Genomic DNA, 26,712 nt, shown 5'->3' with positions numbered 1-26,712 from the left:
AATTGATGAACTGAGCACAATTTAAATTATTTTCGTAGAAATAAGGCCCAATTGATTTATTTCCGAGAAGTCCTTAACAAACGTTGATACTGACATACATACTGTGAACCACCTGATGATGTTCAAATTTCTCGGGTTTTCCTCTGACCATGTTCAAATATTACAACTGTTTAGTATGCCATTAGAGGGGTACTTGGATTGATCAGTCCATAGGATGAACGTTTTCTTCAGCTTCGTTGAACGTTAAAAAACAGTTGTCATCAGAGTCCCAAAGTCCATGGACAAGATGAGAGCGATAAAGCTTAAAATTGTAAGGGCGGAGAACGTCTCTAACGTTATTTGTTGAAAAACCTGACACCCTTCCAACATTTCGGAGAGAGGAATTTGGATTTTCGCGAACATACAGTAAAAGAAAATTCACAGTTTTGTGGTCCGATTGACCAAATAAATTGTTTTCAATCAATTAAACTTTAAGTGAGGTATTGGTTGAGATAAAAAAGTCAGTGTCACGAGCGTGATTCGAACCAAAAAACGAAAATTTGAAAAATGGCAAAAAGGAAGGAAAATTCAAAAGGTGGGCTTGAGATAGTAAATTGATGTCCGAGAGGATCGAAGTCACGATAGCTCAAGTGGTAGAGCAGCAGCGTATTTAGCCGAAGGTCGTGGGTTCGAATCCCGCTCGTGACACTGACATTTTATCTCCACCAGTACAGTAAAATATTCAGATCCTCGTCGAAATAATGCTGCCGGTTTCTTTTTGCCATAAGTTTGTCATTTTTCAACCAATTTAAAATCCAATTGCACACCTTTGTTTTGAGGGTAAAAAGTCCTTTAAAACAACATGTCAGGTTATATAGGGTCTAGGGTCATATTTGAAATTTTGAAATTGATCTGGGCCTGAAATACTATATAATTTTTCACCAAAAAGAAGATAAAACTTTGAAACTAGAAAATATGAAAGACTTTTTCTTTATAGCATGATTGGCTCAAGAGAAATTCAGCCGGGCCCTCTAAAAAGGTCACTGTATATTGAAATCAAAAACGGTCGACACTCTTGCTAAAAAAATAAACCCTCCTTTTCATATTACTAGTAGAACCAATCACCCAGTCATTCCAGACCAAATCCTTCGAACAACTGCTCAAGCTCCATACTTCATATAGAACCTTACCATCCACACAGACCTTCAAATCCGATTTGACCTCAAAAGGGATACAAGTAGATACAGACCCACCCATAAAATCTTGGACGTTCATCCCTTCACCTTTCACAAGGAAAACTTCCGACAATCTTTTAAGACGCATAAAGCGCAAAGGCATCGGAGTTTCCGCCTTAGTGAGAAAAGTGTATAACTTGTTAGAAGTGTAATTAATGAATTACTCCTCCATACATAAATATGTAATAATCATAAGAATCTTTTTATCAATCTAAAATATCTGTCACAAAACAGCAGTGCCATTAGACTGGCTGTATAAGATTAACGTGTCCTGGGCGTGTTACCATTGTCAACCATTATTACGGTCAACAAGAATTGTTAAGCTCATCAATGACATATGAAAACTTCAATTTATTATTTCATCAAAGCGATTTCCCGAAATCTCTAAAATATACCAGGAAGTTACGTATATTGCAATATACGTCAAATGTGGACACGTTACCTTTATACAACATCCGATACAATTGTTTTACGTCAAATTTGATTAGTCAGGTTTCACGTTAATTTAGACTGACAATTTTTTTTCATGTCATGTAAATAGTTAAATTTGTCAAAATCTGTACGAACATTCGACAAGGGCCGGCATTCGTGCCTGCTCCACCCCCTCGTGTCATTATGTGTCACCCGGAATTTGCATAGCAATTGGTGGGAGAAGAAAATTGGAAAATCCCTCAAATTGGATACTAAATATTTCAGAGGGAAGCAATCCCGAAAGGCAATTTTCTCCGGATATTTAGAAGGTGAGGAAAGAGGCTCCTTTTAAACATTAAGGCCGTTTAAAATGTCATCATTGATTTAACATTATACGTGGAACTATGCGGGACGTTTATGTATATATTTTTTTTTTGTTAACATTGCAATTACCAAGGGTCATCCTGAATGGTTTTAATTCAAAGAAGGATTATTTATTTGTAAATAAGCCGATTGATTTTAACAAAATTTGCACTTCATACCAATACCTGATTTTATTAGTTACAAAGCTTAATTAAATCCAATGGAAGATATTTATTATTTTATTCACTATTATTTGGAGATCGTGAGATGCGGTCTGGTGTGACGTAGGTTTTAGTAAAACATTTTCTTTATCGTGCCAATGTTTCGATCTTTTAGTTTATTAGAAATCGTGAGATGCGGTCTGGTGTGATGTAGGTTAAAGGAAAACATTTTCTTTATCGTGCCAACGTTTTGATCTTTATTGAGATCATCTTCAGGGCCTGGGATTTACAAACATTGTTTACATATTACAATTACATTTTGGATGTGGAAAAGTGAATTTATACAATGAAAAATAGATTTTATATATTCAATCAAAGTACTTCTACTCACTCAAAGTGTTTGTCTTCTGTGTAAATTCCCAGGCCCTGAAGCTAATCTCAATAAAGATAGAAACGTTGGCACGATAAAGGAAATGTTTTTCTGAAACCTACATCACACCAGACCGCATATCACGATTTCTAAATAAATATCGATTAACGGTCACTAATCACCACACGTTTCGATCTTTATTGAGATCATCTCCAGGGCTCAAAGTGTTTGTTTTCTGTGTAGATGTGTCATTATTGGGTATCGTGTTGAGAGTGTTGTGTGTGAGAGAAATATTTCATGTTTGACCTATGTCCATTGAGAGACTACGCCAGCTTTGCCGTTTTTTGAGTGTCAATCCGATCATTTGGAGATCGTGAGATGCGGTCTGGCGTGACGTAGGTTTTAGAAAAACATTTTCTTTGTCGTGCCAACGTTTAGATCTTTATTGAGATAATCTTCAGGGCCGGAGATTTATAAACATTGCTTATATTTTACAAACACATGTAGGATGTGAAATGAATTTATACAATGTTAGAAATTTTAGATTCAATCAAATAATTTCTATTCACTCAAAGTGTTTGTTTTCCGTGTAGATGTGACATTCTTGTGTGTCGTGTTGAGAGGGCCAGTGAGATATTGATGTTGTATGTTTATTTATTACGTTGGATTTTGAACGGGTGGGGAAGGAAGTCGGGATAGAAAGACACTTTTATATGAGTAGTCGGCTTCTTTGAGGTGAAAGATGTCGACAATGCGAAAAAATGGGTATTGGTTCGGCCTGATTATCCTTTCAGGATTAAATAGGCGGGGTTATTTAGGGAAAGGAGAGACAAATTATTGTAGAATTAGACTGTATAAATGTTTGATGTGTGGAATGTAATGAATGTTTTGAATGTTTTGTACGATGAGATGATGATATATTTATGTTATCAATATTGAATTTGATTGATGATATTAGCGTAGCTGCGACTGAGTTTACATGTGTCTGTTCTGTAATTGATGCTGCGTTTATCTCTGTTGATATAAACCGTTTCTAAAGTTACGTTAATGTTTTGTTCTGTGTGTAATATTTTTGGATTGTTGAAGTCGACATTTTGTTTATGCACAAAATGAAGGGGAACGACGTTCTGTAGGATTTTGCTTGGGTGTTTTGCATTCATAGATATGTTGCTTTACTCTCTTACCCAGATATTGGGATGTTATACCAATGCAAGTTGCCGGACAGTTTAAACTATTGATTTTATAAATTACGTCAGATTCATTTGTTAATGGTGTGAAATCATTAATTTTGGGGAAAAGTGGATGAACTGTTTCATATTTTTTGAAGGCTATTTTAAAGTTATCAGAAGAAAGATATGTGTTTAATTTATGCGATAGGCCGTGAATGAATGGCATGGAGATGTATGTTGGTTTGTCTGTATTTAATAGGTTTGATGTAGTATTATTAATAATTTCACTAGTTTCCGTCGTCTGCTTGACCAATTAATATCTTTTAATTAATTAAGGTTTTTAGTTGAGATAAAAAAAAGTTAATGGCACGAGAGGGATTCGAACCCACGATCTTCGGCTTGATACGCCGCTGCTCTACCCCTTGAGCTAATGTGATCTCGATCCACTCGGACATCAACTTCCTATCTCAACCCCACCTTATGAGTTTTCCCTCCTTTTTGCCATTTTTGAAATGTCGTGTCATCGGATTGGATTCTCGACGACAAATGAAATGGCCTCGGAGAGTTTTAGTGAAGTGTACTTCATTTAATTCATTAAATTCACTAATTTGGTGCTCCGCTTGACCAATTAATACATAACAATTAATTAAGGTTATTAGTTGAGATGAAAAAAAAGTTAATGGCACGAGGGGGATTCGAACCCACGACCTTCGGCTAGATACGCCGCTGCTCTGCCACTTGAGCTATCGTGTCTTCGATCCATTCGGGCACTAACTTCCCAACTCAACCCACTTTTCAATTTTCCCTCCTTTTTGTCATTTTTCAAATGTCGTGTAATCTATCTGATTCTCGGCGGCAAATGAAATGGCCACGGAAAGCTTTAGTGAAGTCTACTTCATTTTAACTTATTAAATTCACTAGTTTTCGTGGTCCGCTTGATCAATTAATATTTTTCAATTAATTATGGTTTTTAGTTGAGATAAAAAGGTCGTGGGTTCGAATCCCGCTCGTGACACTGACTTTTTCATCTCAACTAAAAACCATAATTAATTGGAAAATTATTAGTAAGATTGGGAAGTTAGTGTCCGAGTGGATCGAGGTCACGATAGCTCAAGTGGTAGAGCAGGGGCGTATTTAGCCGAAGATCGTGGGTTCGAATCCCCCTCGTGACACTGACTTTTTTATCTCGGCCAATACCTTTCATAAATATTAATTAATTGAAAAATGTTAATTGGTCAATCGTACCACGAACTGAAATGGATTATTAGTAATTCCCTAATTTCGTGGTCCGCTTGACCAATTAAATCATTACAATTAATTAAGGTTTTTAGTTGAGATGAAAAAAAGTTAATGGCACGAGCGGGATTCGAACCCACGATCTTCTGCTAGATACGCCGATGCTCTATCACTTGAGCTATCGTGACCTCGATCCACTCGGACATCAACTTCCTATCATCGTGGGTTCGAATCCCGCTCGTGCCATTAACTTTTTTTCATCTCAACTACAAACCTTAATTAATTGTAATTATTAGTAATGGTGGATGGTGTTAGTGTTGAATTGTAGTTGTTGATTATTCTGTTGATTATGTGTTTAGCGTATTGATTGTTATAGACGATATGTTTGTATATCTTTATGTTCTTGTGGAGAAATGATTCATGTACTGAAACAGAATAACATGTGAAATTTATAATCTTGACATTTATTAATTCCGGCAAATGATCTATATGAGTTTAAGGAGTTGTATTGTATTAAACTTAATCAACACTCACTAATGTCAGCAGAATTCATCAACGATTAAACTAAATTCCGTAAAGAGCGAAGGGCGATTCTCCTCCTAATGAAATGAATGGAGGGAAAACATACATTATAAGATAATTAACTCTAAGGTTCAAACTAAATTGTCACCACCTTGTAAAACGGTTGATTTACATTAAAAAACACTTAAGGATGGCTACAGTTTTCTAAACAAATGTAAATGTTGTCCTGTTCTCTGTTTAAATGTGGGCTAATTGCTTCACATTTGGTGGTTCTCTAATGCCGCGCATTCTTCTTTCAACATTAGAGTCGCTCGAGCCACATTTTGTACAATACGCTAACACTTTTTTTCTGTTCTTTTTTTTCCATGCCTGTTTTTGTTAATTAACTTTCCAAGCTAGGGGCTAAACGGGAGTTGTAAACTTTTGAACAGCCGTCTCGGTCACTTGATTACAAAAATTAACGTCGCCCCTTTAAAACTTGCATGAATTTATGCCTGGATGTTGTAAAGTAGAATTATTGTTCTTTTTTACTTTCTGTTTAAAAATCTTCTAAATTACACAATTACTATTATAAATTACGAAAAATCTGCACATCCCCCAGTCAAAGATATTAGAAAATTAATTTCAAAAATAATGGAATTTACCCCGTTTAATGTAACGAAATTATAAAATATACGTAAGAAAAACAAAAATCATTGGAAACCGGATTAAAACCATAGCAATGATATAACATATATAAAACAATAACACAGCTCTTTCCCAACGTATAAACGGCTCAAGACAACCCAATTGAAAAAAAACCTACGAATTTTAGATTTTGGATACAATCTTTTTAAAAAGATCTTAGCTCTGGATCGTGGAATATTTTGGTTTCGTTTCTTTTATTTTAATAACATTCTTAAATATATTATTTTTTCATATTTTTAAACAATGTTTCTTTTTAACTTTTACATTATTTTATGGTTTAAACTATTTATTTAGTGTTTTAATTACAATATTTTTAATAATCAATAAAACTTGATTATTTGGAGGTCGTGAGATGCTTACAATGCTTAAAATTACTTTATAAATCTCTGGTGCTCAGTCACCTAGACTCGAAATACCTGTATTACAAGTTATGCAATCACAGGAACTACCATTGCTCTTATGAAGCCAGATTTGCTGTAGTAGGCCTGGATTCTCTGGAGGATAGAAGAATTTTGGCTTTCGTTATGTTTCTGTGGGATCCTAAATAATTTTATTGACCCGGAGATATTATCTTGTATTGGCTTTAGGGTTCCCAGCGTCAACCGAATTGTTTAGTACTTCACGGCCCAGGACCAAATACGGCTTAGAGTTTTCAATCTCCAGAGCTGTGCATTACTTAAATAAATTCGCTTTCAGTGCGGACCCCTTCTCCTCGTCCCTTCGGATCTTTATTCCTAAAATTAAAGGAGCTATAAAATATAATTGAGGGTTTATTTATTACTTTTGTTGTGCTACTTATTAATCTATTCATAATATTGATTTTTTGTTAAAATTTGTTTTAATAGTTTATATTGTAATGCTTGTTTTGTTGTGTTGCCTGACTGTCCTATACTTGGGTACCTGACCTGATTGGACTGGAAATAAATAAAATAAAATAAAAATCCCGTTTCTTTGTCGTCTAATAGGAAGAGGTTAGTAAACAAACCAAAAGGTTCATTATATTTTTCTTCCCCTTTGTTTTAATTATACTTTTTTTACTCTCTTTAAAAATAATTTAACAGCGTCAAATTGATCCCATGTTTAACGTATTTCGTTATTTATTCAGAGGCGGAATCCTATTTCTAACGGGGGCGAAATATTAAACCAGGTTACGAGTGTCCTTTAACATGAAGTGTCAGGATGTGTATGGTCGTATTTGAAATGTTGAACTGGGCCTAAACTATCATGTATAATTTTTCTCCAAAAAAAATTAAAACTTTGGACCTAGACTAAAAAATACTAAACACGTATTTTTTATAGCATCATTGGTTCAAGAGAAATTCAGCCAACACCCTGTATAAATTAAAACAATCCTAATGTAAGACCAGTTGATTGATACTGATCAAGTCCGTTATCGGAGTTATTTATTCAAAGAAATCTCAAGTTTTAAGAGGTATCAAAAAGCCACATTTTCTGCTTAAATTTTTCCTGCTTATCTTCTAAAACATTTGATTAACTTAATATCACACAAAATATTATAATTTAGAAATGTGTGATGTTTAGTGACCGTTAGTCAATGATTATCCAGAGATCGTGAGATGCGTTCTGGTGTGACGTAGGTTTTAGAAAAACATTTTCTTTATCGTGCCGGCGTTTCGATCATTATTGAGAACATCTTCAAGGCTTAGGATTTATGAACATAGTTTAAATTTTACAAATACATGTAGGATGTGGAAAAATGAATTTGTACAATGCTAGAAAATTTTTGATTCAATTTCAATTCAAATATTTGTATTTGTCTTTCTGAAAGACATCGCCAACGATTTGTATTTTTATTTCTTTTTTGAATCAAAAATTTTCTAGCATTGTATAAATTCATTGTTTTCGACATCCTACATGTATATGTCAAATTTAAATAATGTTTATAAATCCCAGGCCCTGAAGATGTTCTCAATAAAGATCGAAACGTTGGCACGATAAAGAAAATATTTTTCTAAAACCTATGTCACACCAAAGCGCATCTCACGATCTCCGGATAATCATTGACTAACGGTCACTAAACATCACACATTTCTAAATTATAATATTTTGTGTGATATTAAGTTAATCAAATGTTTCAATCAAATCACGACCTCCAAATTAAGTAACGGTCACTAAACACGACACAAATCAACAAAATCTTTTTTCAATCATTAATGTTGTATTTTAAATAAGTAATTAGCCGTAACTCCAGAAGGAAAGCACATTTGGGTCAAAAATAATCTTTGTAAAACTTACTGTCAACATATTTATACTTATTTGTTAGGATTGTACGGTGTCTGTTACTATCACAAAAAAATTAATTCCCTTAGTGTAATTCATTGACCTCAATTATCGTTAGAGGAAACAAACTAATTTAAATTACTGAGAACCAATATGTTCAAGAACAGTGTTACAACTCAAAAAGGGGTAGTTTTTTAGGTGTAGTAGAGCTGAATTATTAAAGTTATGTGTTTTCGATTAAATCTTGCACAAACGAAAGACAATATTGATGAATCATGACAGATTTATTTGCCGACAGCCGTAACTGTGTGTACTTAATACATGAAAAAATAAAGTAAATTTTCATCTCTCTTTTCTGTAAAATTTTATTTGTTGAGTTGTGTCACTTTTTTTGTGGCAATGCAATATGTTTCGATGTGATTTTCAAGATGTTTTACATCAAAATAAACCAACGTAATAACTTAGTTACGCCTCTTTGTGGTACAATGGCAAGAAGCGTTTAAAAATGGGGTTTCGAGTTCATTGTTATGCGTGTAACTATCCTTTCGAACCAGAAAATTGATATACTCACTCCACCTTATTTATTTTCTTTGTGCGTGAATTATTTGAGCTAAAACTAAAATTAAAGTCTCCAAAAAAACAACTACTTTTTAGTTCAAGTTTACTTATTGAAATTGAATCATATGTATATTAGTATATCATATGGATATTAGTTGAATGGCTTTTATGCAAAATGTAATATGATGAAAAACATAAGAAGCAAAATTTCTGGACATATTTTACATATTACGGAAGAATCCGTAGTGAACAGAACTTCATCCAAATAATGCCAATGTAAAATAAAGTACGCTATAGTGGTATCTGAAGTCACCGAAGCAGAAACACCCCAGATGTAAGCTCCGCACATCAGCGGACCTCCAATATCGCCTAATAGTAAAGTTTCGCCTGGAGTAATACTTTTCATGCAAACTTGTCCAAAAGGCACCATATTTTCACTTGGCGGACCAGCCGACTTATCACATACGTCCTCTTCCAATGGTTCTATCAAATATGTTTTTAAGTATTTATTGATGCCTTGCTCTAGGCTAATCGTATCATTCCAGGATTTATACGACGTATCTCCCCACCCCATAGTCAAGCAGTTTACCTTCGAAGTCACCATCTCATTCCAACCGTTTCTAAACTCATTTTTTTCAGAGGAGAAAACGGCAAAAGGCTTTACGGCATTAGTAATCTTTACTGGCGTAATGAGGTTACCAACTGCATAATCGTGCATAACCCCGCCATTTTTTCTCGGTCTTATATCCTTGGGAACCTTCAGCGATGAAAGTTTGGATGTCTGAGCGTCAGGGCCCATGAATTGTAAGGTACCAAAATATGCTACTGTTGTTTCCAAATCAAGAAAGGTTTTCGCGCCGCTTGTCCAACTCACTACACAATGACCTGCAGTAAGAAGTTTATTCACTGAAAACAACGAGCATCCACACATTTCCAACGTCTTGTTTGGAAGAACAGTAACGATGTGGCCGATAAAAGGAAATTCTCCCCATTTGGCATACCTTCCTCCTTTAATTTTTATATCGTATGCGCTCCTGACAAAAACAACTGTTGTTGTTAAAAAAATGAAGACAAAAATTTTGAAACAAAATTTTGACATTCCAACCGAACAATGTGAACTAAATGAATAAACATATGTTTTATACTGTTTGCAATATTTCTCATGTCATTTACATTACAGGAAAATACGTGCTTGAAAACAAACCTAGTAAATAATTACACCGATTAGTGTTAATCGTGCCAAAACTATTGAAGGCAATCGTTCGTTTTGTAAAAATTTACTTTTTGAAAAGTACAATGTGAGTTTTTCAGCTATCAAACTCACCACTCCTGAGGAAGATAAAAGAAAAAAATTGGCGACCTTCGCATACCTCAAAATCGCCCGACAAGAAACATTAATCTTATCAATTGGAAAGTGGTTCTATTTCCTCTTAGAGAGCGGGTATGAATTACAGTTAAATAAATTTTTGTTCATTTTGATCTCCCTAGCTTAGTTTGGTTCGTCTTCTCTCCAAATATTACTGTGTCTGTGTGATGTCAGTTTGGTAAAAGTTGGAAGTAGTGCGGCGGCATGTTGATGTTGATGATTTGAATTAGTTTTGGGTTTTTAGTGCTCATGTACGATGTGATCGTCTGTTTTCTTTCGTTTTGTAATTTGTACGAGGTTAAAAATAGTCTGTGAACGTTTATTAATTTATTTTTCCCTTTTTTTAACAATGTAAGACAAGTGTACTTTTCAGTTTTCAAATATGACCATTTTCCGTTATTTTTGGGCGTTGTTGAGTAATTTTCAGTTTCTGCATTGTTTTTCTACGAGTTTAGTAAGTTGTACAAGTTCTTTATAATTTCCACAAAGTTCCTATGGTACCACGTTCTTGCTTTGTCCATAAGATTTCCGGTTGTGTTTCCTTGTAACTCTTTCTCGCGCGGTTAAGTACCCACGAATTTTAAGAGCTCGGCATCAACCCACTTAGTATATTTGAATTATTTTATCTTTTTTCGCATCTACAGGTACAATACTTTGCACACCAATGGCAAAACTAGAGAAATCAGATACATGCATATTTTTGTTTTGTAATTTTACTCAAGGGTTTTTATGAGGTGCTACAAAAATATATCAACTTTGTTCCTTGCACCAAAACGTCTCTAGGACGCAAAATATATTTTATTTCGATAGATACCAATATTCCTGGATTAATTCAGATGAAGATATTTTTTAGCAATAAGAAAGTGTCCATCTCTTGGGAATAGTGTCGATGTGCTCGCGGGCTGTATGTTGATAAAGCCATTAAAAAAAAGTTGATATTACTTATTCTGGCCCGAACAAAATGGTAACGATTATTGAGCCAAGGTAGTAGTTTTCCTCACACTGTTGCCTAATGATTTTTTTTTTTTTAATAGCATCCCTGAGATGACTGGAAAATTTTGATTGAACGATCCAGATAAAAATAGGAAGACGTGGAACTAACTAAATTATAACCCCTGAAACTAAAAGAGAGGTCTTATTGCACTATACAGATGGATACGAAATGAAACTGTGGATGAGGACAGGTGTCAAAGGCCCAAATTTGACCTAGCGAAACCTCAAGGCCCCATATTAACAAGTTTCAATGCTGAGATCTCTACCATAGAAATGTGAACACAAGATATATTTTAAAAAGTGCACAGATATACACATTCTTAGACAGACAAGCCAAGAAGGCCTTCGACTCTTTCGCCTTCAATTCAAAGCTGGTCTGGAAATGTCCAACATCTCCAGCTCCAAGGGAAGCCTTTTTTTCACCCTTTGAAATTTCTTTCTATTCTAAAAACAATAATTCCAGAAACTTCAAAATTCATAGTTTCAACATGGAGATAGTGATGTTTTCCATCAAAACTCGATAGTTTCAATTTATTGTGTAACTGATTGTTATTTTTAAAGTTAGATTTTAAAAAAACACAAATTAAATTTTCATATTTTATTCAACTAAAGCCTGACAGATTTCCAGGTACTGGGAAAGTGGGAGCAATTGTTTTGAAGTGGGCACCAAGATGGATTATTGAAGGCAACGAACACGTGGAAGGAACGACACACAAGGAAACCAAAACACCCACATACCCTTTGGACCAGAACAGGAAATTGACACACTGAAAACCATGTTCAAAACAAAACTGAACAAATGGAAAGAAAAATGACCACTCATTGGCTCAAATCATCAGGTAAAAAACAATGAATTACCTCAAAATCTCAAGTAGAAAAAGAAAAATCAACCTTCCATTCTTAATAGGCAAGAATGGAGAAAGGTAATACGACTGCCTTTATAATGACCATTTCCCATTTAGTTACCACCACAAAAAATGAGAAAAACGGGACTAACACTCTGCCGACGATTTTAAGAAAAAGCAGAAACATCAGAAGATATTCTACGTGATTTGAAAGCGTTAACCGTAACTCTGAAAACCTTATTTTTATATAATTTACACTTGATTTCCCCTCAGCTGCAAACTACCACATATCACTGCTAGCACAAATGATAAAATCTTTCGTTGAACTTAAAAGTTAAGCAGTATGATTATTTAGAAATCGTGAAATGCGGTCTGATGTGTCGTAGGTTTCAGAAAACCATTTTCTTTATCGTGCCAACGTTTCGATCTTTATTGAGATCATCTTCAGTCCCTGAGATTTACAATCATGGTTTAAATTTAAAAAATACAGTAGGATATAGAAAAAAGTGAATTTATACAATGCAAAAAAAATTATATTCAATTAAAGTATTTCTACTCTCTCAGTATTTTTTTTCAACCTTGAGTAGAAATACTTTGATTGAATATTTATGTTTTTTTGCATTGTATAAATTCACTTTTTTCCACATCCTACATGTATTTGTGAAATTTAAACAATATTTGTGAATCCCAGGCCCTGAAGATGATCTCAATAAAGATCGAAACGTTGGCACGATAAAGAAAATATTTTTCTGAAACCTACTTCACATCAGACTGCATCTCACGATTTCCAAATAATCATAGACTAACGGTCCTAATCACCACACATTATGCAGTATATTTTCATTGATCCAGTCCATTGGGTGAAACTCTCTAAGGGGTTCTTAACCTCATCAAAGTTGTTCGACAATGACTGACTTAAAGCTTTATTAAGTAAAAAAAAATTTTATTTCTTTTCGGATGATTTCTATTTGAACTACTAAACGTTACAAAAACAAGTTTTCTGAGAAAAAATGCGTTTACTTATTAAAATTGAATCATACATAGTGTAGCGCTAATTATATGACCCTTATGCAAAATATAATATAGCGTATAAAATCGTAGAAAGCAAAATTTGTGGACATATTTTACATATTACGGAAGAATCCGTAGTGAACAGAAGTTCGCCCAAATAATTCCAATGTAAAATAAATTGATATACAGGGGCATCTACAGCAAAAGTTGAGCCCACACCCCAGACGTAATCACCGCATACCAATGGACATCCAGAATCACCAAGCAGTAAAGCGTCGCGTTTAGAAATAGACTCGACGCAAACTAGTCCAAAAGGCACCATAGAATCATTCGAGGGACCATCCAACTTTTGGCACTTATCCTCTTCCCACGGTCGTACCCATATCGTTTTTAAATATTTACTGGCCCTTTTCGGTACAAATGTATTTCTCCAAACATGAAACCGCTTTGCTCCCCACCCCATGGTCAAGCAGTTTACCTTCGAAGTCACCATCTCATCCCAACCGCTTTTAAACTCATTTTTTTCGAAGGAATAAACGGCAAAAGGCTTTATTGTGCGAGTGATAGGGACTGGCGTGACGAGGTCAGCCAGCGCAAAATCGTGCATAATCCCTCCCCTCTTTCTCATTCTCATCCCATTGGGAACCTTCAAAGATGTAAGTTTGGAGGTGTGAGCGTCCGGTCCCATGAGTTGCAACGAGCCAAAATACGCTATTGTTAATTCCAAATCTAGAAATGTTTTCACACCCGTATTCCACTTCACAAAACAATGACCTGCAGTAACAATTTTACTCACTGATACCAACGAGCATCCGCATAATTCTAATGTCTTGTTTGGATAAACAGTCGCTATGTGACCGACGAAAGGGAATTCTCCCAATTTCGCATACCTTCCTCCCTTAATTTTGCCATGACCTATACTGCTAACATTAGTTAATGTTACTACTAAAAAAATGAAGACAGAATTTTTGAAACTAAAATTTGACATTTACCAAATAATGTTAACTAAATAAACATATGTTTTATCCTGTATGTAATATTTTGCATATCATTATCAAACGAAAATACACATATCTGAAAACAAAATTAATATATAATATATCACTGAATATTGTTATCCCTTTCAAGATTTGATTTTATAATTAGTTAAGGTTTTTATTTGAGATAAAAAAAAAAGTCAATGGCACAAGCGGGTCGATCCACTCGGACACCAACTTCCTATCTCAAGCCCACCTTTAGAGTTTTCCCTCCTTTTTGCCATTTTTCAAATGTCGTGAAATGGCCACGGAGAGTTTTAGTGAAGTATACTTCATTTTCAATCATTAAATTCACTAATTTCGTGGTCCGCTTGACCAATTAATATAGTACAATTAATTAAGGTTTTTAGTTGAGATAAAAATGGCAAAAAGAAGGGAAAACTCAAAAGGTGGGGTTGAGATAGGAAGTTGGTGTCCGAGTGGATCGAGGTCACGATAGCTCAATGTGGAAGTTGTTCATTTCAAAACGGATTCCAGTATAAATTATTCAAACTCGTTTTATTAAATAAAAATATAAAAAATCAAATATTTAATTTATTAAACAAACTCCTCTACCCAATAGAAGATTTTTCCTCTACAAACCGTAGCTATTTAAAGCATCAACTATAAATATTTCTAGTGGGTACAGTACATAATGTAACACCATGTCGAGTATGCTGCAGGTGGCAATGATTGACACACTTTCGCCCTCTTAGCATTAATATACATAAGAATTTGTATTGCTGTCAGTATTCGTTTCCACTAACACGGCGATTTAATGGACTAAATCCGACGAAAAACTGATCTCAAGTATGTCTTTTGGGTGTGTTTTTTAAAGTAATATATCTGAAAAAGAGAACCAAAAACCTTGTGTTCGCCCTGTATGCACGCATTTTTTATTTTTCCTGTGTGTCCTATACAAACATAGAATTAATGAAGTGAAAAAAGTAACATATCGCTCAGAAACAAACATAAACTTTTACATTATCAAATTTAGTTTGCCTTTTTGTACAGATATATCGATTATCTGCAGGATCTTTGCACTTTATAAATGCAATTTATATTTTATTATTTAAATTTTATTTTTAAAAATTTGGTGATAAATTATGATAGTGGACATTGCGTTTGATATATTGAAATTCATTATTGTTAATTTAAATCTTTGCCTTAATGTTTAGTCTGTTTTAACACATTTCCCATTCAAGTTTGACAAATCTCAAAAATGATTTGTTGAATCCATTAGAGTTCGTGGTCCGATTGGCCAAATATATTCTTTCAATTAATTAATTTTTATGTAAGGTATTGGTTGAGATAAAAATACCTTGAAAAATGGCAACAAGTAAGGAAAATTCGAAAGGTGAGTTGAGGTGGGAAGTTGGTGTCCGAATGGATCGAGGTCACGATAACTCAAGTGGTAGAGCAGCGGCGTATCAAGCCGAAGATCGTGCGTTCGAATCCCGCTCGTGCCATTGACTTTTTAACTCAACTAAAAACCTTAATTAATTGTAATATATTAATTGGTAAAGCGGACCACGAAATTAGTGAATTTGATTTTATGTTGGGATGTTATTTATGTATTTGTGTCATTTTACCGATATACGACTTTTTACCACAACAAGTTCACCTTGCTAAGATTGATATCAGCCTTAATAAAATAATTATACTTAAAAAAGATTAGGATAAGACAAATTCGATAGAAAGAAAAACTCTTCCTTCATCAAGCTTTCGAGGAATGTATCCCCTTTGAAAGTATTTCTAATGTAGTAATAAATTATTGATAATATTAAATATAATAATGTAAAATTAGAACTAGTTTCAAATTCCTTATGAAAGAGATATATTTTTGAAAGCTTTACAAAGGACATTGGTGTTTTTTTTTTAATTTCCCTTATCTATTATAAATTAACAACGGGATAGCCAGGTTAGTGGGTTTAGACTATACTATATAATTTGGATTGACTGAATTTATTTATTTATTTATAGTAAATAAATTAAAATATTAGTAAAATCTAAAAATATAATGTAAATGTGATTAATAAATCGTTATTTAGAGATTTAAAAAATTATATATTTTGTGAATTCATTTCACTATTTGTTAACATAAAAACACAAAATTACTCCGAATACGACGGAGATTATTCTAATATGGAAATCAGATCAATAAGGAATCCGAAGAAACATGGACGGTTATGCGAAGATATCAAGGTTCAAGCCAAGCAACTGACGGAATCTGGAAAATTGGCTTTCCTTTGGGTGAATGCACGTGTAGGAAACCAAAGCAATGAAGAAGCAGACCGACTGGCCAAAGAATCTGCTGATTACGTTAGACTAACAATAGAGTATAATAAATACCCTCCATCCCTATTTAAAAAATGCCTTCTCGAAAATACCTTTACAAAATGGGATCTTGCATGGAGAAAGTCAACCAAAGGAGAGGAGACGAGAAAATTTTTTTCAAAAGGCAGGATCGGGTTGACACTCAATATAACGTCAAAACTGGCGTAGTCTCTCAATGGACGTAGGTCAAACATGAAATATTTCTCTCACATACAACACACTCAACACGACACATCTACACGGAAAACAAACACTTTGAGCCCTGAAGATGATCTCAATAAAGATTGAAATGTTGGCACGATAAAGAAAATGTTTTTCTAAAATAACTTTACAATTAATTAAGGTTTTTAGTTGAGATGAAAAAAAGTCAATGGCAGGAGAGGGATTCGAACCCACGACCTTCGGCTTGATACGCCGCTGCTCTACCACCTGAGCTATCGTGATCTCGATCCACTCGGACATCAACTCCCCATCTCAACCCCACCTTATGAGTTTTCCCTCCTTTTGCCATTTTTCAGTTTTTCTAAAACCTACGTCACACCAGACCGCATCTCACGACCTCCAAATAATCATTAACTAACGGTCACTAAACACCACACATTACGTATAATACAATGGTGGTTCGTGTAGAAAATAAATGAAGAAAAAAATTTACAAAAAATTTCAATTATCCTGTAGATAGTCTAAAACATTTTGTTAGTTTCCTACATCATGCTCTGCCTATTCTTGCTGGTTGTCGACGGTCAGACGGGTAGATGCTGTAACTAGCAGACAATAAGTTTATCACCCGGCAGACCCCAGAAGAAAATATCACAATATAATATTTTCGTTCAGAAACTAGACAAAACCTTTTTTTTCTTATCTCAGGGTTTTTCCCAAAAATATCCCTATAAAGAAATCATAGGTAGGAGCAGAAATTTTACCCACCCTGTGTAAAAAAATTTATTTTTAAACATTTTATATCATTGATGGCGTTTGAACGTCAAAGGATACTAGACGGAAATGACGTAATAGAACGATATTCTTTTGTCCGCCGGTCAATTATTTTCAAATTCGAAAAACACCGTACCACACTCTATATTTAAATTACACCGAATGAAATTGCTACCTAATTTATATACAAAGAAAGTAGGTGGAATTGTTCGTGACTAGAATTTTCCATTGTTGCTTCTCGGAAATCGCGCTTACATTCAACACATGGAAATGGGTTTAAGGGACAGGGTGAATTTCTTTGCACCCTTTTGTCTTTTTTTTTTTTTTTTTTTTAATTTTTCAATATATGCGTGAGACTTTTTTTCTGGCGAGTTGTTACTAGAATTGCGTGTTGGGAGGGAGGAGTTAACCAACCGAAGAAATTAATATCCACCGCCTTTTATTACATTTCCGCGAAGACGTCCCTTGCTTAAAAGTCAGACCGAAATCGACACGCTCTCCGCAGTCGCCCATCACCCTTGATGTATTCCTCGTCACGCCATGCTTATCATGCGATCGCAACTCTCCTCGAGTTAAATAATGTTTAAAAATCGAAACCATATATAACACCGGGTCGTTAGTGCAAATATTTGGCCTACGCTACTCATAAATCACTAATGCTCATTCGATCAAGCCAATCCTTTTAAAAACAACCCCATGGGGGAAAATGGCAAGAACGTGACATATTAAACACAAAAATCATAACTGAAACATAAAGTAACAATGCTAAACATGAGTAAAGCAACATATCTATGATTGCAAATAAACCAAACAAAATCCTACAGCACTGGCTACCCACCATTTTGAAACAAAATTTCGACTTTAACAATCCAAAAATATTACCCACAAGGCAACACAAACATAACGTAACGTTTTAGAAATGGTTTATATCAACAGAGATAAGCACAGCATCAATTACAGAACAGAAACATGTAAACTCAGTCGCAACTACGCTAATATCATTAATCAAATTCAATATCGATAACATACATATGTAACGATTAGATTTAAATGAACCGCCATGCCCCTCCACACACTCAAACAGTGAAAGGAGTAGGGGCCAAGAAAGGGCAATTTTTTTCAAGTCCTAGGACATAGGCTTGTGTGGGTAAATAGCTATTTTTGGTAAAAAGAAAAATTTGGTGTGCACACTATTCAAGTGAGTTAATTTTATTACTTTGACGTCAAAATAAAAAAATAATAATTGTAATTTAGTTTTAAAAGGGTATATATTTTTATAAAGAAAAATAAAAGAAATAATATTTCATTTTAAAAGTTGTGTTAATATTTTAATTGTATTTTCTAATTTGGTGGTCAAAATTTTAATAATAATAATAAAAATTTCTTTACCTTTCTTTATGGAACTATAAAACGAGAATCAAATTCCATTTTAAAATTAAGGTTCGTAGATTTGAGATAGGTTTGTTATAGGATAAAAGCATTCTTTAAATTAAAAATAATAATAAAATATATTGTCATTTTATGTGAAAATAAATTGTAATTAAAGATTCAAATTTAATAAACATTTGGTATCGTATTTACTTTGGTTTAAATGAAATATAAAAGGTGCCTGATCGATAAATGAAATAATTGTAGTCAGGTCCGATCGTAAAAAACCTCTGGGACCTTGTTTTCGGTTTTCCGAAATCAGGGTTGGGGAAAAAAAGAAGAAGAGACACGCTATATCACACATATATCATCACATCATAGAAAACAATCATTACATTCCAGACAACAAACATTCTACATAGTCTAATTCTTCAACAATTTGGCTTTCTTTTCCCTAATTAACAAAAAAAAATAAAAATCCCGTTTCTTTGTTGTCTAATACGAAGAGGTTAGTAAACAAACCAAAAGGTTCATTATATTTTTCATCCCCTTTCTTTTAACCATACTTTTTTTTACTCTCTTTAAAACTGATATAATAGAGTGAAATTGATCTGTTTCACGTCTTTCGTTATTTATTCAGAGGCGGAATCCTATTTTTAACGGGGGCGAAATATTAAACCAGGTTACGAGTGTCCTTTAAAATGATGTGTCAGGATGTGTAGGGTCGTATTTGAAATTTTGAAGTTGAACTGGGCCTAAGCTATCTTGTATATTTTTTCTCCCAAAAAAAATTTAAACTTTAAAACTAGACTAAAAAATACTAAACACGTATTTTTTATAGCATCATTGGTTCAAGGGAAATTCAGCCATACCATATAAAAAAAGGACACCCTGTGTAGATTAAAATAATCTTAATCGACTTTGACCGTTGGAATTTAAGACCAGTTGATTGATACTGGTCAAGACCGTTATCGGAGTTATTTATTCAAGGAAATCATAAGTTTTAAGAGGTTTCAAAAAGTCACATTTTCTGCTTAAATTTTGCCTGCTTATCTTCTACATCATTTGATTAACTTAAAATATCTCACAAAATATAATTTAGAAATGTGTAATGTTTAGTGATAGTTAGTCAATGATTATTCGGTGATCGTGAGATGCGATCTGGTGTGAAGTAAGTTTTTGAAAAACATTTTCTTTATCGTGCCAACGTTTCGATCATTATTGAAATCGACTTCTGGGCCTGGGATTTATAAACATTGTTTACATTTTACAAATACATGTAAGATGTGAAAAAATGAATTTATACAATGCTAGAAAATATTAGATTAAAAAAATTAATTTATTATACAAAGCTAGATTGTATAAATTCATTGCTAAATTCACTTTTTTCTAAAGTTTTCTAGCATTGTATAAATTCATTTTTTTAATCTAAAATTTTCTAGAATTGTATAAACTATTTTTTTTCTTTTAATCTAAAATTTTCTAGCATTGTATAAATTCATATTGTTTCTCACCTCCTACATGTATTTGTAAAATATAAACAATGTATATATCTCCCAGGACCTAAAGATGATATCAATAAAGATCGAAACGTTGGCACGATAAAGAAAATGTTTTTCTGAAAACTACCGCCAGACAGCATCTCACGATCTCCGAATAATAAATTTTTTTCTTTACATTTTCTTTTAAATTCCGTTTAAGACGATTGTTAAAAAATAATGTTAGAGACTCTATCTTTATAATACAGTAGTTTCTGTCTCACAAATGCTGATCGCGACGTGGAGTGAAACCCCCCTTCTTTCTCATAGTATTACATACGTGCCAGGAATACAACAAAGGACCTCCCTCTTCTTTTGTATTTTGTAAGGCCTGTCCGAAAATCCTCATAAAGCCGTTACAAACACTTTATGCGATTTAGCGTGCTAGTGGTTTATTGTTAGGAATTGCGGTCGATGAGTTTAAAATTCAAGTTTTGATTATACCCGGAACGTTTTTCACTGGGGTAATTAATTTTTGTGACTGCAGTATTTATTTTGCAAGCAAATTTCGAAAATTCACTCTGGGCGACAACTTCTAGGTGAAAAATTGGACGGTAACTTGATGAGGTTGAAAGCTAATAAGTCAGGCTGATAAACGAAATAGTCGTCGAATAAAAATTTAATAACTAGATTAATTTTATGATGGTTTTATTGTAAATATTTACAATTTTAGTATTTAATCATTTTTGAGATCTGTGAAGCAATTACAATAGTAAAGAAAATGTAATTTGCATTGATTATTTAAATCCAACTTTAAGAAGACGGAAGAAAAGCTCCAATATCATCGAAATTAATCAGTGAATTTTCGACTCTCTGGTATCATTTTCTATTGAGATTCAGGATTTTCGAAATGTGTGAAAAAATTCATCTTTAAAAATTTATCACTTATTTCTGGAAACGTTGGGGTTTTACTTCAGTATTCGATAGTTTAAAATAAGAAGATTTTGAATATTTAATTGATTAAAATAAGAAGATTTTGAATATTTAATTGATTTAAATATAAAAATTAAATTTTGATTTGATTTTCTTCTTTTTTCACCAATATTTTCAATTTATCGTGTAGCTGATGGTTGTTCTTTAAAATTCGATTTTTTTAAAACCAATACAAATAAAATTTTCGCATTTATCTTTCTTTTAAACGGTTACACGATAAACTGAAATTATCGATTTTCCAAGAAAATTTCCTTATCTCAAGAACGAATCAATGAATTTTCGAGTTTCCGGTATCATATTTTTACAATGGAAAGGCTTTCAAAATGTGTAAAGAAATAGGGCATTGCATTTGTAAAAAATGATGACTTTCAAAGTTCATGAAAAAAAATTTAAAAGTCCTAGAACAGATCCCTTTCAGGCATGTGTGGGTAAACAGCTATTTTTCGTAAAAAAGAAAAATTTGGTGTGCACACTAGTCAAGTGAGTTAGTTTTTATTATTTTGACGTCAAAATAAAAAAATAATAATTGTAATTTAGTTTCATTTTAAAAGTTGTGTTAATATTTTAATTGTATTTTCTAATTTGGTGGTTAAAATTTTAATAATAATAATATTAATAATAATTTCTTTACCTTTCTTCATGGAACTATAAAACGAGAATCAAATTCCATTTTAAAATTAAGGTTTGTAGATTTGAGATAGGTTTGTTATAGGATAAAAGCATTCTTTAAATTAAAAATAATAATTAATAAAATTTATTGTCATTTTATGTGAAAATAAATTGTAATTAAAGATTCAAATTTAATAAACATTTGGTGTCGTATTTACTTTGGTTTAAATGAAATATAAAAGGTGCCTGATCGATAAATGAAATAATTGTAGTCAGGTCCGATCGTAAAAAACCTCTGGGACTTTGTTTTCGGTTTTTCGAAATCAGGGTTGGGCCCAACAAAAAAAGAAGAAGAGACACGCTATATCACATATGTACCATTTTATTTTTACACTTTCTTGCTCTCTTCCTTTCTGACTCGCTCTCTATCTATCTATCTCTATCTCACTTTTTATCTATCTATCCATCTACTTACCTAACAATATAACTATCTTGTAATGTATCTTCCCAGATCTCTTTCTCTCTATCTCTCTCATTATCTACATCTCTCTCTATCCTTGTATTTATAAATATATTTATCTATCTATCCATCGACCTATCTATCTCTCACTCACTCTCCCTGTCTTTCTATTCATCTATCACTTTCCCTCCATTTCTATCTACCACTTTCTCTGGTCTCTCCTAAATTTAAAAATTAATATTTTATATCTCAGCTGAGTGTAGATTGTGAGTAGAGTCTTGTATTATAATTTTTATTGTTTGTTAATTAATTTATACATGTTTTCTATGATTTTTTTTAATTATAAGGATTAACTTTTATTTGACATTTGTTTTTTCTTTTCTTGTTTAAACCTTTTTTTCTTCTTCTTGAGGAGATCCACATAGTTACCATAAAATAAAGTGTCCCTGGATATTTGATGTTGTTTGGACAGGACCAAAAATACACCCTAACAAGATTTCCTTTATTTTTCAAAGCTCGCAACTCATCAAAAAAAGGTGATGATAACTCTTTAGTGGGCGTTATTTGGGCTGATTTACTACAACTTCTTGGCGAAACAATCAATGTCTGTATTGTTCTCAAATTGAAACAATGCACCAGAAATTGGCATTACCGAAGCCATCTTTCGTCAATCAGAAAAGGCCGATTCTGATTCCATCAATGTATCTTTGCTATCAAGACAACTCTCGGCCCCATGTCTCAAATATGACAACACGAAAACAGCTGGATCTTGGTTATGAGGTACTGGCTCACCCTGCCTATTGTCCACTACGGACTACCATTTTTCAAACACCTATACAACGTTCTACAACATAAAAAATATATTGTCCAAAAGTCTTTAGATAATGATAGAATGTGTTAATTATGAAGACTCAAAATTCTATTCGGAGAGCATAAAGAAGTCGCCATCACGTTAGGAGAAGTGTATTGAGAATGATGGTGGACATTTTAATTAATAAAAAAATGTTTAAAATCATTTATTTAATTGTTTTTATTATATAACAATAAAGCTACAATATTTTCTAAGCAACCCAATATATGAGTTTTTAAAAAGACATGGCATTTTATGTTTAAGCAGCCTATGCTAGTTAAACTAAATATGGCTTCAAACGTAATTTTTACGTTTTTACTGGTGCACGTTAAGCCGAACTGGTATCAACTATCAATTTTTATAAACATTTTTCACGCATTTTGAAAAAAAATTACGCGAGAAACGCAAAATTTCATCGATTTTTTCTTGAGATACAACGTTTTCGATAATTTCAATGTATCACGTAATTGATTCAAGAAAACATTTATAAATTTAATTGAATAAAATATGAAATCTTAAACTGTGTTGATTTTTTAACTTACCTTAAATAACAATCCGTTACTTTTTTTTAAATTTCAGGTTTAACGTAAGTCGGATGAAGAAATGATGTTATTTTCTCAGTAAGTAATAGAGTGTGTATACACATTAAATTTAGTCTGGGTTTAAAAATTAAATTGTTTATTGAAACCGGTTAATTGAGTCGTGTTATTTTACTTGTTGTGAGATAACAAACCGATTTTATGCCAAAAATAAAATTAAGAAAACAGCGTATTTGCAAATTGTAAATGAATTATTGAAGAACCCGATGGGTATAATCAAAATAATAACATGTGTTAACGCATTGAGAAATAGTTGTAATAGTTTATTTAGGTGATTTAGTAGAGTCGCTTTGTTATTTTATGTACTTGCACGTACTGACAAGTTTTTATCTCAAGAACAAAATTATGAAAAACAGAGGAATAGAAATTTCTGGACGAATTGATGAGCCTATAGCACCCTCTGGGTATAGAAATTCGTTTAAATAATGCCAGTGTAAAAGATACTGAAATGGCATCGTTCCGGTGTCATCTAATATCATTGTCGAGCACACGCCCCAGACGTAGTCGCCGCACATCAACGGACTTCCGGAATCTCCAGGAAGTATAATTTCGCCGTGTGTAACACCCAAAAGGCAAACCTCTCCAAACGGTACCATGCTCAGTTCCCACAGTCCAACATACTTTTCACATTTTTCCTCTTCCCACGGTTGAGCCACAGCCGTTTTTAAGATGGGACTGGCACCTAGGGTTACAACGAATGAGTCGTTCTCGACACGAAAGTCTCTTGCTCCCCACCCAATAATTAAGCACGTTCCCTTCGAAGCCACCAATTCATCCCAACCATTTTTAAACTCTTGCTTGTTTTTGGAGTAAACTTGCATGACCTTCACTGTGTCGGTGAGTACCATTGGAGTAACCAGTTCGGCAGTCGCGTAATCGTGCATAACCGAATCCGCCTCTTGCAATCTTATTTCCTTGGGATATTTCACCGATTTAAGTTTTGATGTTTGACCTTCCCTGGACTTGAGATGTATCGTACCAAAAAATACTTCTCCTTCCTCAATTTCGTTCAAGATTCTCCGGCCGTTTTCCCATGTCATGAGACAATGACCAGCAGTTACAATTTTCGTCGTGGTTACTAACGCGCATCCACAAAGCATATTAATGCCTTCATTATTCGGGGATATCAAAAGGCCCATGAATGGAAATTCACCTGGTTTAGCATGTCTTCCTCCTTTAATTTTGCCATGGCTTTCACAGCTAATATTATATGGAAATGTAATTGTAAGAAATATAACAAAAATTTTGAAATACAATTTAGGCATGTTTATTAAACATTGTTTACTAGGAATGAAAAAATAAACAGATGTTTCTGTTTATTTTACTATTATTTTAATACAAATACATATATAGAAAAATGAAAGAAAAAAGAAAACCCAGAAGAAAAAAATTCAGTGAATCTTTAAGATCTTTTAAATTATTCGAGTATGTAGCAAACCATATGGAAAGGAGTACCACTCATGCATATCGTGAAGATATTCAGGCGTTTGTCGATGTACAGTCCGAGGTATTGCAGCTTGTCCCCGCAGTTGGGAGAGGAATATTATTTAAGAAAAACAGGTGGTGGGATCTTTTTACGGAGAGTGAAGATAATGTATATACTGCAAGGGTACTCGCAGGATCATTTTATGCACTTTCAACTGCAGACGTGTCTGCTTTTACATGATTCAAGTAATTCCTTCTGCATCTGTAATCAGCATAGCCACATCATTCCACGGGCTTGATATTGTGCTGAGGAACCGCTATAATTTTGACAATAACATACTTTTACGCTCACTAGAAACATTCATGTAATATGTATAATTTAACATTTAGGTTTTACACCGCCCGCTATCTAAAAATATTATTCATATATTACAATTAAGGTTTTTAGTTGAGATGAAAAAAAGTTAATGGCACGAGCGGGATCCGAACCCACGACCTTCGGCTAGATACGCCGCTGCTCTACCACTTGAGCTAAAGTGATCTCGATCCACTCGGACATCAACTTCCTATCTCAACCCCACCTTATGAGTTTTCCCTCCTTTTTGCTATTTTTGAAATGTGTCATCGGATTGGATTCTCGACGACAAATGAAATGCCCTCGGAGAGTTTTAGTGAAGTGTACTTCATTTAATTCATTAAATTCACTAATTTGTTGCTCCGCTTGACTAATTAATACATTACAATTAATTAAGGTTATTAGTTGAGATGAAAAAAAAGTTAATGGCACGAGCGGGATTCGAACCCACTATCTTCGGCTAGATACGCCGCTGCTCTACCACTTGAGCTATCGTGACCTAGTAAAAAATGGAAAACTCATAAGGTGGGGTTGAGATGTCCGAGTGGATCGAGGATGGTTGGAAGTTTCAAATCCCGTGCGTGGCATGAATTTTTAATTTCAACCAAAAATCTCAGATAATAGATTAACTAATGGGAAGAACTAATATGGTCAATTATGATCCCTAAACAAATATTGATTAATTAAAATGTGTATTAAACTATGTAATTAATTTTTAACAAAACAGGTAAAAAAATAGATTGATCTCAGATTTTACTTACAAATTTTCAGCCATTTAAAAAACTAAAGATTTGATTATTATTACTTTCATTAGCTAATAGTTGCCAAAAGATAGTTGACTAACGGCTTATTGATTAAACGTTAATTATAAGAAAGCAATAATCTACAGTGAAAAACTGTGATCAAATCCCAGCATCACAAGTTATCAACTAGTTTTCACCGATGCTTCAACAATGGTCTCGCTTTGCACGCTGACCCCCAAGACTAATATGGTATATAAGCAGAGAATCAAACTGTTCATTTCAAGTTCGTCGAAGGGATCTCAACTTTCAACAAGGAGCAATCCGTCAGCCATAGCTACAAGGGTACTCGCAGCATCATTTCTTGCACTATCAACAGCAGACGTGTCTGCCTTTTACATG

At 33.5% G+C, this 26,712-nt stretch overlaps 2 protein-coding genes and 1 long non-coding RNA gene across 4 annotated transcripts; 1 reads left to right on the top strand and 2 right to left on the bottom strand.

The window, feature by feature from the left end:
- Nucleotides 1-10,097: 10,097 nt before the first annotated feature.
- On the top strand, nucleotides 10,098-12,542 carry LOC106662362. Of its 2 annotated transcripts, none has more exons than XR_001339886.1 (5): nucleotides 10,098-10,373; nucleotides 11,152-11,262; nucleotides 11,333-11,566; nucleotides 11,920-12,130; nucleotides 12,199-12,542. It is a non-coding gene; the product is annotated as an uncharacterized LOC106662362 (long non-coding RNA). The 2 variants fall into 2 exon arrangements; XR_001339885.1 differs by having other exon boundaries at nucleotides 11,912-12,130.
- A 383-nt stretch (nucleotides 12,543-12,925) lies between these two features.
- LOC112127147 (transmembrane protease serine 9-like) lies at nucleotides 12,926-14,232 on the bottom strand. Its single transcript, XM_024227550.1, has one exon. It carries the CDS (start codon nucleotides 14,133-14,135, stop codon nucleotides 13,203-13,205), a length of 933 nt encoding a protein of 310 aa, XP_024083318.1. The 5' UTR covers nucleotides 14,136-14,232; the 3' UTR covers nucleotides 12,926-13,202.
- A 9,620-nt stretch (nucleotides 14,233-23,852) lies between these two features.
- On the bottom strand, nucleotides 23,853-25,070 carry LOC106662375 (chymotrypsin-like serine proteinase). Its single transcript, XM_014386435.2, has one exon. The coding sequence runs from the start codon at nucleotides 25,053-25,055 to the stop codon at nucleotides 24,117-24,119; it is 939 nt and encodes a 312-aa protein (XP_014241921.1). The 5' UTR covers nucleotides 25,056-25,070; the 3' UTR covers nucleotides 23,853-24,116.
- Between the last annotated feature and the right edge of the window lie 1,642 nt (nucleotides 25,071-26,712).

Source organism: Cimex lectularius, unplaced genomic scaffold, assembly GCF_000648675.2.
Source record: "Cimex lectularius strain Harlan isolate CLEC.00 unplaced genomic scaffold, Clec_2.1 scaffold106, whole genome shotgun sequence".
Classification (NCBI taxonomy): domain Eukaryota; kingdom Metazoa; phylum Arthropoda; class Insecta; order Hemiptera; family Cimicidae; genus Cimex; species Cimex lectularius.
Note: the sequence above shows the minus strand (reverse complement) of the source record. Positions and strands in the feature narration are given on the sequence as shown.